At 34.8% G+C, this 12,772-nt stretch overlaps 1 protein-coding gene across 1 annotated transcript; it reads right to left on the minus strand.

Annotated features, from left to right (window-relative positions):
- Positions 1-8,668: 8,668 nt before the first annotated feature.
- Positions 8,669-9,599, minus strand: LOC125664498 (cerebellin-3-like). Its single transcript, XM_048897284.2, has 2 exons — positions 9,428-9,599; positions 8,669-9,087 (listed from the first exon to the last, which is right to left on the minus strand). The coding sequence occupies exons 1-2, from the start codon at positions 9,597-9,599 to the stop codon at positions 8,696-8,698; spliced, it is 564 nt and encodes a 187-aa protein (XP_048753241.2). The 3' UTR covers positions 8,669-8,695.
- Between the last annotated feature and the right edge of the window lie 3,173 nt (positions 9,600-12,772).

Here is a 12,772-nt window from a genome sequence, read left to right on the forward strand (position 1 = left end):
TAATCTCCGCCATTATAAAACACATTTGAACAATAACGCGTGCATCCATTTTGAAATTTCATCTAGGAATAAAAACTATCAATAACCGAGGCAGTGTTTATATTTCACCACTTGTATATCATGAAATACATAATTACTCTAATAGCATCCGAAAAGGAAGATTAAGGATTAAAGATGGATGGAAGAAACTGCTTTGTTTCGTATAAAACTATACTGACATGGTTGATGTTGGTCAACCCAAATTTCATAATTCTGCTCCAGAAAAATAGATCACTCATAATATTTTAAAAACTAATCCTTTTATAACTCGAAATAATATACATATGTGTTATTAAAGAAAAACCTTCCTTATGCAAGGTGAAGATAACGAACAGTGATCAATCTCATAACTCTTACAAGCAATACAAAATAGATAGTTGGGCAAACACGGACCCCTGGACACACCAGAGGTGGGATCAGGTGCCTAGGAGGAGTAAGCATCCCCTGTTATACACATATTCTTTACAAAATACCTTTACAGAGAAAGATATATCGTTGGATCGAATAAAAGTTTTACCAAGTCCCTACCTTTACTCCTCACGAAGATATGAACAGTTGTGAACAAGAAACTTCAAACGTACTTTGCCACAACATATGCCAGAAAAGGTATAAATCATATCTGGATTGTAAAAAAAATTCGAAGAACTTTTTGTAAATTTGAAATCGCAAACCTGTTCTCAAATCAACAACATCAAAACTTATAACTTTTCAACAATGTACACGACCATTCCTCACGATGAAAAAGAAACTATGTTATTTGACATCATATCCTGATCCCATCTGATCCCACCTCTGGTGTGTCTATGTCAATGTTCGTTATTACGATCTTGTTTGCCAATACAACCTATCATTGGGCTAAATGTTATCTGGCGTGTTTCATGCCCATTGTTAGACCGTTTTTATCACACTAAAGTTAACAACGGATGGCTCAGTTTACCTTATCAATATATAAGACTCACGGCAGGTGTGACCGGTCGACAGCAAATACTTATTCCTCCCACGCACCTGATCCCACCTCTGATATATCAAGGGGTCCATCTTTGCCCAATTCTCTATTTTGCATTGCTTATTGGAGTCATGAGATTGATCACTGTTCGTTTTCATGCATACAATTAATCATGCAGATAGAAAGAAATTTTAAAGGTTTCATTGCTGTCGTATGAATACCGTGTCATCAATATGAAAGTAAACTGTTGGCGTCATAACTATACATCGAGTTACGATGACACATACACATAATTTGTTAACTTTGTCATATAATTATCGACAAATGTGGAGCATTTGAAATATATGCCACGGGATGCCTGTACAACAACAGTGTAAAATGTTCAACACAGATGAGTTTGTGTTTAATCGTCTTACTGAAAGCGGTAGGCTTCTAGTCACACTTTTGATAAACTTTATGTGGTATACTCTCATTATTGCAAGTGAAACCGATGTATTAATTTCGGGGTACTGTGCTACGTTTTCATTTTCTATTAAAGTTCATCCGTGATATATTGAAAACAGCCATATGATGACGTCAGATGCAAGCGCATATGTGTAATGCTAAGATGCTTTTACTTTGTAAAACACCACTCTGATTCCATGCACAAGTACTCTGAAGTTGAAATAACAAATATGCTAGAGTTCCTCATTGACAATATCATCGTGGTCTTTGGTGATCAGGTCTTCCAACAGTCTGTTGGAATTCCCATGACATATTTCACTCTATGAAGATGTCACCACTGCCAGTGAAGGGCTGCAAAATTAGGCCTATGCTCGGCGTTAATGGCCATTAAACAGGGAGGGATCTTTATCGCGCCACACCTGCTGTGACACGGGACCGGTTTTTGCGGTCTCATCTGAAGGACCACCCCATTCAGTCGCCTTTTACGACAAACAAGGGGGTACCGAGGACCTGTTCTAACCCGGATCCCCAGGGGACTGGTACCGCATAAGTTTTACATCAATTAATAAAAGAGACACATAAAATTAACCGTTCAGTTGTTTAATTCTATATACAGTCTGCAACGAGGTCTAAAATTTCAACTTCTGCAACATGGTGAATTCACACAATGACTTTGATATTGGACACGAATATCTGGAGATAAGAGTTAGATTTACGAAGAACTTCATGGTGATGTTTCCAGGCAACAACCATTAGGACTATGAGGCTGGTTTTAAGGTTCGAAAAAGTATGCCCTTGTCAGGGCACATAGGTCTTTCAATTGAACAAAATCGATATGCTAGTTCGTATCTATTTTCTCTTACACGCGCTAGACGTAAAAAAGCAACCTACCTCCAGTTCGTCTAAATGAGAGGTGAAGATAACGAACAGAAATCAATCTCTTAACTCCTAAAATCAATATGAAATAGATAGTTAGGCAAACATGGACCCCTCGACACACCAGAGGACGCATCAGGTGCCTAGGAGGATTAAACATCCCCTGTCGACCGCTCACACCCGCCATGAGTCCTATATCCTGATCAGGTAAGTGGAGTTATCCATAGTCAAAATCAGTGTGCCACGAACGGTCTAACAATGGGTATGAAACATGTCAAACAGCATTTGACACAATGATAGGCTGTAATGACGAACCATATTTCCCTTCGAAAACTAGCACAAACCTTATCAAGAACCTAATGTTGATTTGATCCCTCTATCCACAGTCACTTTTTGTTCGGATACGCTGAGTTCAAGTAAGCCAGTGTCACGCTTTCTCAATTGTTGATTACAAGCAAATCACAACTCATATGTAGTTTACTCAGCTGTTCTTGTCTTCAATAGACTTTATGCTCTAAATTACATTCATTTTATATCTGTTTCGTCTTTTAACCTTCTGAATTAAATATTTATATGTTACATTTTCTTACATATTCTTCCCTGATTATTTTTGTTAATAAAAATCTAACGAACTACATTCTGTGCTGTACGATCATTATTTTGGTCATCTGTTGCATAAGTATGGAAACCCGGTAAGAACACAAATGAAAACAGATATGTAACTGTAAGATATAAAACACTAAAATATGATCACTTTTTTCTTAAATAATCTTGATATATATCAGTATTTTGATAAAGGAATTTGACCAATATAAACGATTTTATTTTGTTTTCTTGAAGCACATTATTATTATTCCATCCAGCCTTAATGCTCCATTCCAGTTACTATTTTTGTAATTTCTGTATACTTCCTATCTAGTGGTTTCATGTAAAATCTTCCTCGATGATAAATAGCTTTTAAAATTTTAAAATGGATGCACGTGTTATTCTTCAGATGTAAAACTTATACGGTACCAATTTTGATTCACCAGATGCGCATTTCGACAAATAATGTCTCTTCAGTGATGCTCGACCGAAATGTTTGAAATCCGAAATAACTATGAAGTTTTAGATCTAAATATAGCCAAAACCAGCGTGTCAAACAAGTGGAGCCAAATTCGTCCAAGGATAAGAGCTATGCATGAGGGAGAATTATGTCGGAGATCGGGCGTCAGGAATTGAGCTCTAACAATACAATAAGTGCATGTTAATCTTCATATATTTAATATGTTACTTCATTTAAGAACAATTTTATTCATAGCTACATAATCAATTCTTTTGTTTTTAACGTTTTTGATATTTTCCATGAATTTCACAATTTTCTTCGTAAAATGACCAATAAATCTAACTTTATACATGATTAACATAAATCGTAATTTCAGATTATACAATTGTCTTAGGTTGAGCTATACTTGCTGTTACAATGAATATTTTGATATAGGAACTAGCAGTTGTGTAGGTAGGTACAATTAAAGAATACATATACATTTTGATCAACTCTGATATATTTACTATAACATTATTAAAATGAAGGACATTTATGAATAGTAGTGTATTAAAATGAATATTTTATTAAATTCAAGAAAGTAATCAAAATTTGAGAGATACAGTTTATAAAGAAAGCATGGGTTGATATATAGATGTTTGAAGAATGTTGAAACACCTGGGGTTTCAAAGGTGGCCATTGTTGAACGATTAAATGTAATTAGATTCATGAATATACACAGTTCGTTATCTTCACTTTGCATTTAGTTTAATCTGTTGTAGAATTCCCGCTAGGCAGCTTTGGACCAAATTGTAAAGAAGTATGTCTTCCTGGATATTACGGTTATCTGTGCCGGAGTGAATGCGAATGTGAAGCCCATCAATGTAAAACTTATACGGTACCAATTTTGATGCACCAGATGCGAATTTCTACAAATAATGTCTCTTCTGTGATGCTCAACCGAAATATTTGAAATCCGAAATAACTATAAGTTTTAGAGCAAAATATAGCCAAAAAACAGCGTGTCAAAAAAGTGGAGCCAAATTCGTCCAAGGATAAGAGCTATGCATGAGGGAGATAATCCTTAATTTTGAAATGAATGTCTAAATTTTATAACAGCAATTAAATATACACCCGTATTTTCAAGCTAGTAACGAAGTACTTAGCTACTGGGCTATAGAGACCCTCGGGGACTAACAGTCCACCAGCAGAGGTTTCGACCCAGGGGTCATAATGTAAATCTTATACGGTGCCAATGTTGATGCACCAGATGCACATTTCGACAAATAATGTCTCTTCAGTGATGCTCAACCGAAATGTTTGAAATCCGAAATAACTATGAAGTTTTAGAGCTAAATATAGCCAAAAACAGCGTGCCAAAAAAAGTGGAGCCAAATTCGTCCAAGGTTTTGTATTGACAGACGATTTTTATCAACAACAAAAAACCGCGACGATTGGAATTTTTTTACGTTGATATGAATATGCTGTTATAACTTGTTATTTTACTCGGGACACCTTAACCCCGTTGTTTTGAATGAAAGGTATTATTGTTAATGGAGAAAACGTAGTCGATATATACAAATGTTGATATGAGGGCCACAGCAATATATATTTGTCATCTCACTTAGAAGTTTTCGAATAAATTCTGCTTCATATGAATATAGAAACAGGTCAGGTAGCAAAGGAGCACAATTCGTGCCCATGGGAATTCCATCAGACTGTTGGAAGACCTGATCACCAAAGAGCACGAAGATATTTTCAATGAGGAACTCTAGCATATTTTTACTTTAACTTCAGAGTACGTGTACGTGGAATCAGAGTGGTGTTTAACAAAGTGATGTTTTGGATGATTGATCACTAGATATGAATATTTCCGTTTTCCGTTTTTGTTGATCAATCAACTGTCCTTGATGTCAAAATCTCTAGTCTTTAATTTATCGTGGGGAATGGTCGTGTAAAGTGCTAAAAAGTCCTATGATTTGATATTGCTAATTTGAGAATTTTTTGCCGATTTCAAATTTACTAGAAGTTCTTTAGAATTGTTTTAGAATCCATGTTTGATTTACAAAATGCGACAGTATCGACACGACATAATCCGATGATGCATACTAATGCACCAAAGGTTATACATTATCACAGAAAGTCATTTTAGAGAGTTTATTATTTGTTTTGTGAACAAAGATTTCGTTATATCATTCTTTACGAAATTTTCAAAAGAAAAGGATTTAAATGTAAGTTTATCATATGTTTCACATTTCAAGCATTGGTTGTGTAAAATGTATCATCTAAAAGTTAAAATTTGTGAGTATGCAAAATTAAGATGCTTTATATTACAAAATTAGCATTTCACTGATTTGTTTGTATACATGAAAAGACGCGAGTCTATACATAACATATATTTAAGGCTAAAATATTGCTTTAATTTATTGCGTTCAGAAGGTCAAAATTTTGGCCGTCAACATTAAATAAGTTACATTTTTAATGTTTAATATCAATTTTTTTTTTCAGAAATCGTGAACCAGTCTCTTCAAAGTTAACACTTTTTCGTTTTTTTTTCTTTTTTATCCTCTTTTGTCCGTGTGGTCCTTCAATTATTGACAAATGACAGAATTAATGTCAGTAAACAAAAAACAAAAAAAAGCTCTATAAGGCCACTTATATCACATTTGATACCCCAAATGTTTAACAAATTAATGGTTGAGAAAATGATGTGGATATTTCACATGAAGGTATGTGTGATTTTAGTTATATAGTACAATTTAGAAGAAATATTCACATCATGAAAGATAAATCTAGACCCTTTCATTAAAGTCCCGAATCTATTCCTCTGTGGTGCTTCTCGAATCTATTCTTCTGTGGTGTTTCTCGAATCTATTCTTCTGTGGTGCTTCTCGAATCTATTCTTCTGTGGTGCTTCTCGAATCTATTCTTCTGTGGTGTTTCTCGAATCTATTCTTCTGTGGTGCTTCTCGAATCTATTCTTCTGTGGTGCTTCTCGAATCTATTCTTCTGTGGTGCTTCTCGAATATATTCTTCTGTGGTGTTTCTCGAATCTATTCTTCTGTGGTGCTTCTCGATTGAACACGAAGCCAGATTGTCCTAAACATGGTCTTCACCCTCCCCAAGTTAGAGTTGAATATATAGACGACTCTGAATAAAATGTTTTGACCGATACCTAGTTCTGGTAGCATTTCGCTAAAAGTGCTGTAAGAAACCCGACATTCTATTTATAAGCCATCAGCATCCTATGTATCTAAAAGCCCCTGATCAAGCATTATGATATACATGTCATATATATACAACGACATTGAATACTTTGTGTAGAATTAGGCGTTAAATCAAACAAAACAGTTTCAGTTTACATGTCCTTGACTAATACATTCTAAACTCATTCTTAAAATCAATGGACATTCTGAATAACCATTGTAACATAAACCGATATCACTGACGAGGGTAGTCTGCAAAATCATGCGAAAAAATATGGATGTATTTTTTTATTTTCATTAAAAATGTCAACCAGGTTTTCAATATTGAGACTCTATAATTAATTTTCTTGTTGAAACGTGATAAAAGCATGTCCAGTCTAGACAAAGCCAAAGAAAATGCATAAGGTCATGGTTTCCTCCATAACAACATATAACCTCATTTCCACATTTGAAATTAATTCCTCCTCACGTATTGTACCTTAAATTGAATATTTATACATAATACTAAAATGCTGTCTGACATGTTTCATGTCAAAATTGAGGCCGTTCGTTACATATTGAATTTGACTACATATTACTCCCTTGACCCGATCGAGATATAGGACTCCTGGCGGTGGTAACCGGTCAACAATGGATACGTATTCCTCCTAGACACCTGATCCCACTTCTGCTATGTCAAGGGATACGTGGTCGCCTTACTCTTAATTTTGTATTCTTTATATGAGTTACGATATTGACCAGTGCTCGTTATATTCAGTTTTTCAAAGTAATACTTCCTACTTAAAGTGCTACTTTCAACTAGAAGTTTATTCCTATTTTGAATCGTAAAAGTTTAGTACATGTGGCTTGCAAAACAGCATGGTATATAGAATTCCAAAACATTTTCTGAAATGAAGATAACTCCTTGTCATCTCAATAAACCTGATTTTAGTAGATGGCTATCGGTATCCATATCTTTTATTCATTGAAGTAGCAGGCTAATATATGCTAGCTTTTCTTTCTTTAAGTAGCTTATTGCTGGTAGCCGGATACTGACAGCTTTTCTACATTTTAGTAGTTAACTAATAGTAGTCAACCTTAGTAGGCAACCTTTCTCTTTTTAAGTAGCCAGTCACTAGTACCTGCTTACTAGTAGCTAACTTTCTGAAGTGAAAAGGAAGGCTTCATTAAAACATATTCCTTTTTGTTTACAGTTTACGTAAGTCAAACTTTATTGAATACCTAGCAAATTAGTGCTTGATTGTCTTTTATTGTTTCGTGCATGGTTATCACTCATTATTACTGACTCTCGTGGCATATTACCCTTCTAAACGTCTTCATGCCGTATGTATGATTCACACATAGGTCAACGTGTCTAAGTTGATCTTTTACAGCATGCTACCACAAATAAGTGGTACTCCTATTTTCTTTTAACTTTCACTGTCTCAAGCAAGGAAGAATATCCATTTCTTCGATTTGAGACCTGAAATCGGTAAGGACGGTTTTGTATCATGGGGGACTAAAATTTACAAATGAAGATTACATCAGGAATTTCGTTTGTGGGTATTGACAATTATTTGTACTACAATTACTTTACGATACGCAAGTTTAATGCAAGGTGAAGATAACGAACAGTGATCAATCTCATAACTCCTAGAAGCAATACAAAATAGATAGTTGGGCAAACAATGTAGCTATATTTTTGCTAATCATGTCTTGAAATAACCAGTTCCTTATCGTTATATGAAAGCTAAGTACCATTTAGCTTGATTTATCCACTAGTATTTTTGACCACATAGTTCCTTATTTTTATATGTAAGTTAAAGGAAACGAAACCATACAAAACATATTTTCTTCCTATATCACGTTATTGCAAAATCGAAACTTTGATTTTTTAATTGTTTGTTGGTTTTTTCCATTTTTTAGAATTTCTTGCTTTTTTGTTTTGTTTTGTTTTCTCTTCTTTTTCCCTTTATCTGACTTTTGTCCGCGAATTTATAGATATTCGATAAAGAGATTTTGCTTCACTCACGAAAATTAATTCCCTCGAATATTCATGAAACAATACAACAATTCTAATAACACACAAACTCAATATAAGCACATTGTCTTATCGTTAATGTTAACCTCGAGACAAGAGCTGTCAATACTCAGTCAACAATTTCTTTAATACAGAAATATTTACAGTTTATAACCAGAAAATGAAGTGTATTGCTGATATATGTCTGCAGTTCCACTGGAAACTCCAATCCAAACTTTATCTCCTTGTTTCAGCTTTACCACCGTCATTTTGCTGCATGGAAGCCATGTTTTGGATACAACGTCATGACAGTGATTCCATGACTTATTGGAGCCATTTATAACGAGGGAAGTGTGAGCATATTTGCCTTGCCAAGACAGAATTGTCCAGTCAAATACGTAAATTCCGCTGTGAGGGGCCGTGAAGACTCCCGAGGAAGCGTCGTATCCCCGTCCTTCATTCAGGTCCACGGTCTCAAACACGACCTTTGAACCTTTGCCAAGATTCTTCTTATGATTTCTCAATCGGACATCAAAGGCAACCATAGATTCACCTACAAAATTCTACTAATCAATTCATATGAATCACAAAACCTGAAAGGTTTTTAAAACGCTAATTCTCACTATTCCAGATTCATCGGAATATGTGATAACCTAACAGTTCCTTCTCGATATATGAATGGGTATATCAATCAAGATATACGATAATCCATGAATCTGAAGCGAAACAGTCGTCCTGAAACTATCTAAAATGAGATCTACACAAATCTAAAAGTCAATTCTGAGCACGCTGTGTTCAAAGACTGAATGAAAGGCCATACTAACGAACAGTGATAAATCTTCTATAAGCAATGTGAAATAGAAATGTGGGTAAACATCGTAACATTTTCTTACGAGTGATACTTTGACACTTTTTGATAAATCCAACAGCCTGACAAGTTTCCGTAATACTTTTGTAATCCTCTCTGAATCCTTTCAGGCCGGGTTTCGGTGATACTTTCTCACACAATACCAAAGGTACCAGGAGTACCAATAGGGATATTCTCAAAATCGGGTTCCAAAACATTCTGTAAATCATAATGATATTCTTTGTAAAAGAAAACAGGTATTGAATGCAGTTGTAGATTATGACTTCAGTACAGTCAATCATAGAATGGACAGGATATAGTTGGGATTTCATCCGTGACTCCATTTTGATTTACACTTTAAACTAGCCTTTAAATTGTTAAACAGGGGGAAGTTGATCATGACCATAACTGTAAATGTCTTTTACAAACAAGATAGTCAAAGATTTGAACCAATTTAGAGTTTCCAAAGAAAATGATATATTTTTGGAAATTGTAAATACATTTTCCTATGGAAATTTTGCGTTTTTATAGGAAGAACCATGCAATTATCCGATGACTCCCAATCTAACAAGGACGTAATCCGTTTATTTGATTAAGAATGTTTTATCACTTCAGAAATTATAGATGTTACCCTTGTCTTCGGTACGACATATCAATATACTGCTAGAAAATCTTAAATTAAAACACCAAGGTACACATATGATTAGAATATACAGGTTTATAATTCCAATGTTATTTATTACAGTTGTTCTGATTGAAAAAAAAAAACAAGAGTTTACACATCAGTAAATCCGAGAACGCAATGTATTCATACGCGCCTGAAAACAAAGAACATATTGTGGGAAACTATTCAAAGTTTCGAAATTGTGAATACAGTGAATGGGTTGGTACTATAAAAATCAAACATTCTTTTTAAAGAATGTATTGATGTGTAAACTCCGGACATTGAACTCACAACATTGTCTGGGGTTTACACATTGATCAATTCCTCAAAAAGAATGTTTAATACAATGATATCTATATGTACATTCTGCAAAATCTTATAGTACAGATGTATGTACATTTAGTGGTACTATTCATAAATTTAGCTATCATTACATGTTACATTACGCAATTGTATAAATAAATAATAATCAATAAATTAAAATCATAACTATACTAAAACAAAATATCGATTTTATTCAATATTGGTAATTGAACTTAAATTATCAAAAATAAAACCATTTTTGAGGCAAGTGGTTTTATTAAGAAGTATGCAAACAAATGAAGTAGTTTGTTACTTACTTTTGAGATAATATCCTCAGTAACTTCGTTAAATTTAATAAAGACTAAGTTTAATTGTCCTTTGGTGATCCCTTGACAAGCCTGTATTTATAGTATATAGACATATTAACGTTTGTAATCATGTTACGCTGTAACAGGTTGTGCACAAATTAAATTGAAATTCGATACGAACCCACACCCTCAAAAGGTTGCAGTTTAATATAAAATTGGAATTACAGTACACGACACGAGTTTTATGTGTGTTCCACGCAACGCGGTGGAACAAATTTGCTCAAAACACGGTGGACCTTTAAAATTGTCGGCACCTTTGAAGTCCTATTTTTCCCAAGCGAGCTAGATATTGAAGTCCACGGAGGATCTCCGTGGATGATACCGCGTATCTCCGTGGATTTTACCTTGACTCTCCGTCGATGCACCGTGTACCTCCGTGTGATAACATCTCTGTTAAACAATAAAAATGTTAATGGAATTAAGATTAACAGACTTGTACATTTAACTTGCTATAATTATTTTTCTTTTTAATCGAGTGCGACAAAATGATAGTTTAATATATGTTTGAAGTGAGTTACCTAAGAATTACAGTGTTAAAAAATCTCGGAATAACGTGGACAGCGATTTAATTTTTTTTTAATCAAAGCGAGAAAATAGTAGTTTCTATATTTGAAGTGAAATCACATTATTAATGCCAGTATTAAGCAATTTCGAAATTGCATGGACGGTGCTAAATGGACAGTTTTGGTTTCAAGTTGAAAACTTGACAACCGTATACAAACTATGGTAAAAACGTCCTGCCCCCGCATACGTTTACACCTTTTTCATGAAACGTCCAAATTCTAGACATCCCATACCCAAACACCCGTGTGACACGTATTTCCACCACTCGTCGGTACTTTGAAAAGCTCCGTTTTATTTGGATAATCAGGGCCGTAAATTAACCTTCAATTTGGAGGAGGCAGGAAATTAGGCGGGGGTCTCCCAGACGCTGAGCACATTTTGTGCACACTGAACACGTTTCGTGCAAAATCCTTGATTCTATGGCCTTCTAAGATGTTACTTGACTAACTCATTCTAAAAGAAAGATTTGGAATGCTTTTTAAGGGAGGTATCATGTTCTTAGTTATTGGAAACAACATAAATTCTAATGAACTTTAAATTTTAATTTTTTTTGGCTCAAAAGTTGGAGGAGGCAGCTGCCTCCTCCGCCTCCATGTAATTTACGGCCCTGATAATAATGAAGCCAAAGAAACCCTGGAGTCCCCATGAAACACCTTGACATCCTGTACACAAACACCTGCATTGGTATCTCCACCGCTCTTCAGTGCGTTGTATAGTGCAAACACATACCCGTAAGGGAAGGGTCATTTCCCTTTGAAAAGCCGACGGTAACCCTAGAGCCCACGTGACACACCCTAACCCTTCGTCGGAGAAAATCTTATGTACCTGAGTTACTCTCATCCTACACATCATGGAGAAAAGCAGGAAGATCACCAGACTTAATCCCAAGCCAAACTTTTTTCTTGTTCGATATTCATGTGACAGCAAACTGCAGGTGCGCCGTAGAGCATTTATAAAGAGTGCCGAAGTAAGTAAAACATACATGTTTTTAATTTTACAGTTTTAATACTTATATTTTAAGGTATTGCATGGATAAATTTCGTTTGAGTTTATGACATAAATGATAAATCGAGTTAGAACACATGTGACCTGTTTCCGAACTATATAAAATATAAACAGTGCGACATTTAACTCTGGACACGACAAAAGTCCGGAGTTTCGCCAACCCTTTTATTAAGGATACAAATAAACCCTTTACAAAAAAAGATGGGATTTTATGTCCACAAGACATGCACCAACATTTACACTTGTAACTATTGTAGTTTTTAAGATATTTCACCTGAAATCAAAAAATCCCATGGGATTTTGGAGGGATTTTTAATCCCACTTGGGGGATTTTCACTCCTACCAAAAATCCCATGGGAGAAAAAATATAATTTCTCCCATAGGATTTTAACTCCCATATTTAAATTCAAAATGGGATACAATGTCCCATAGGAGGAAATGTCCCATAATGAACATGAAATGGCAGTGAATATCCTATTTGAGCATG

Source organism: Ostrea edulis, chromosome 1 (assembly GCF_947568905.1).
Source record: "Ostrea edulis chromosome 1, xbOstEdul1.1, whole genome shotgun sequence".
In the NCBI taxonomy this organism is placed as follows: domain Eukaryota; kingdom Metazoa; phylum Mollusca; class Bivalvia; order Ostreida; family Ostreidae; genus Ostrea; species Ostrea edulis.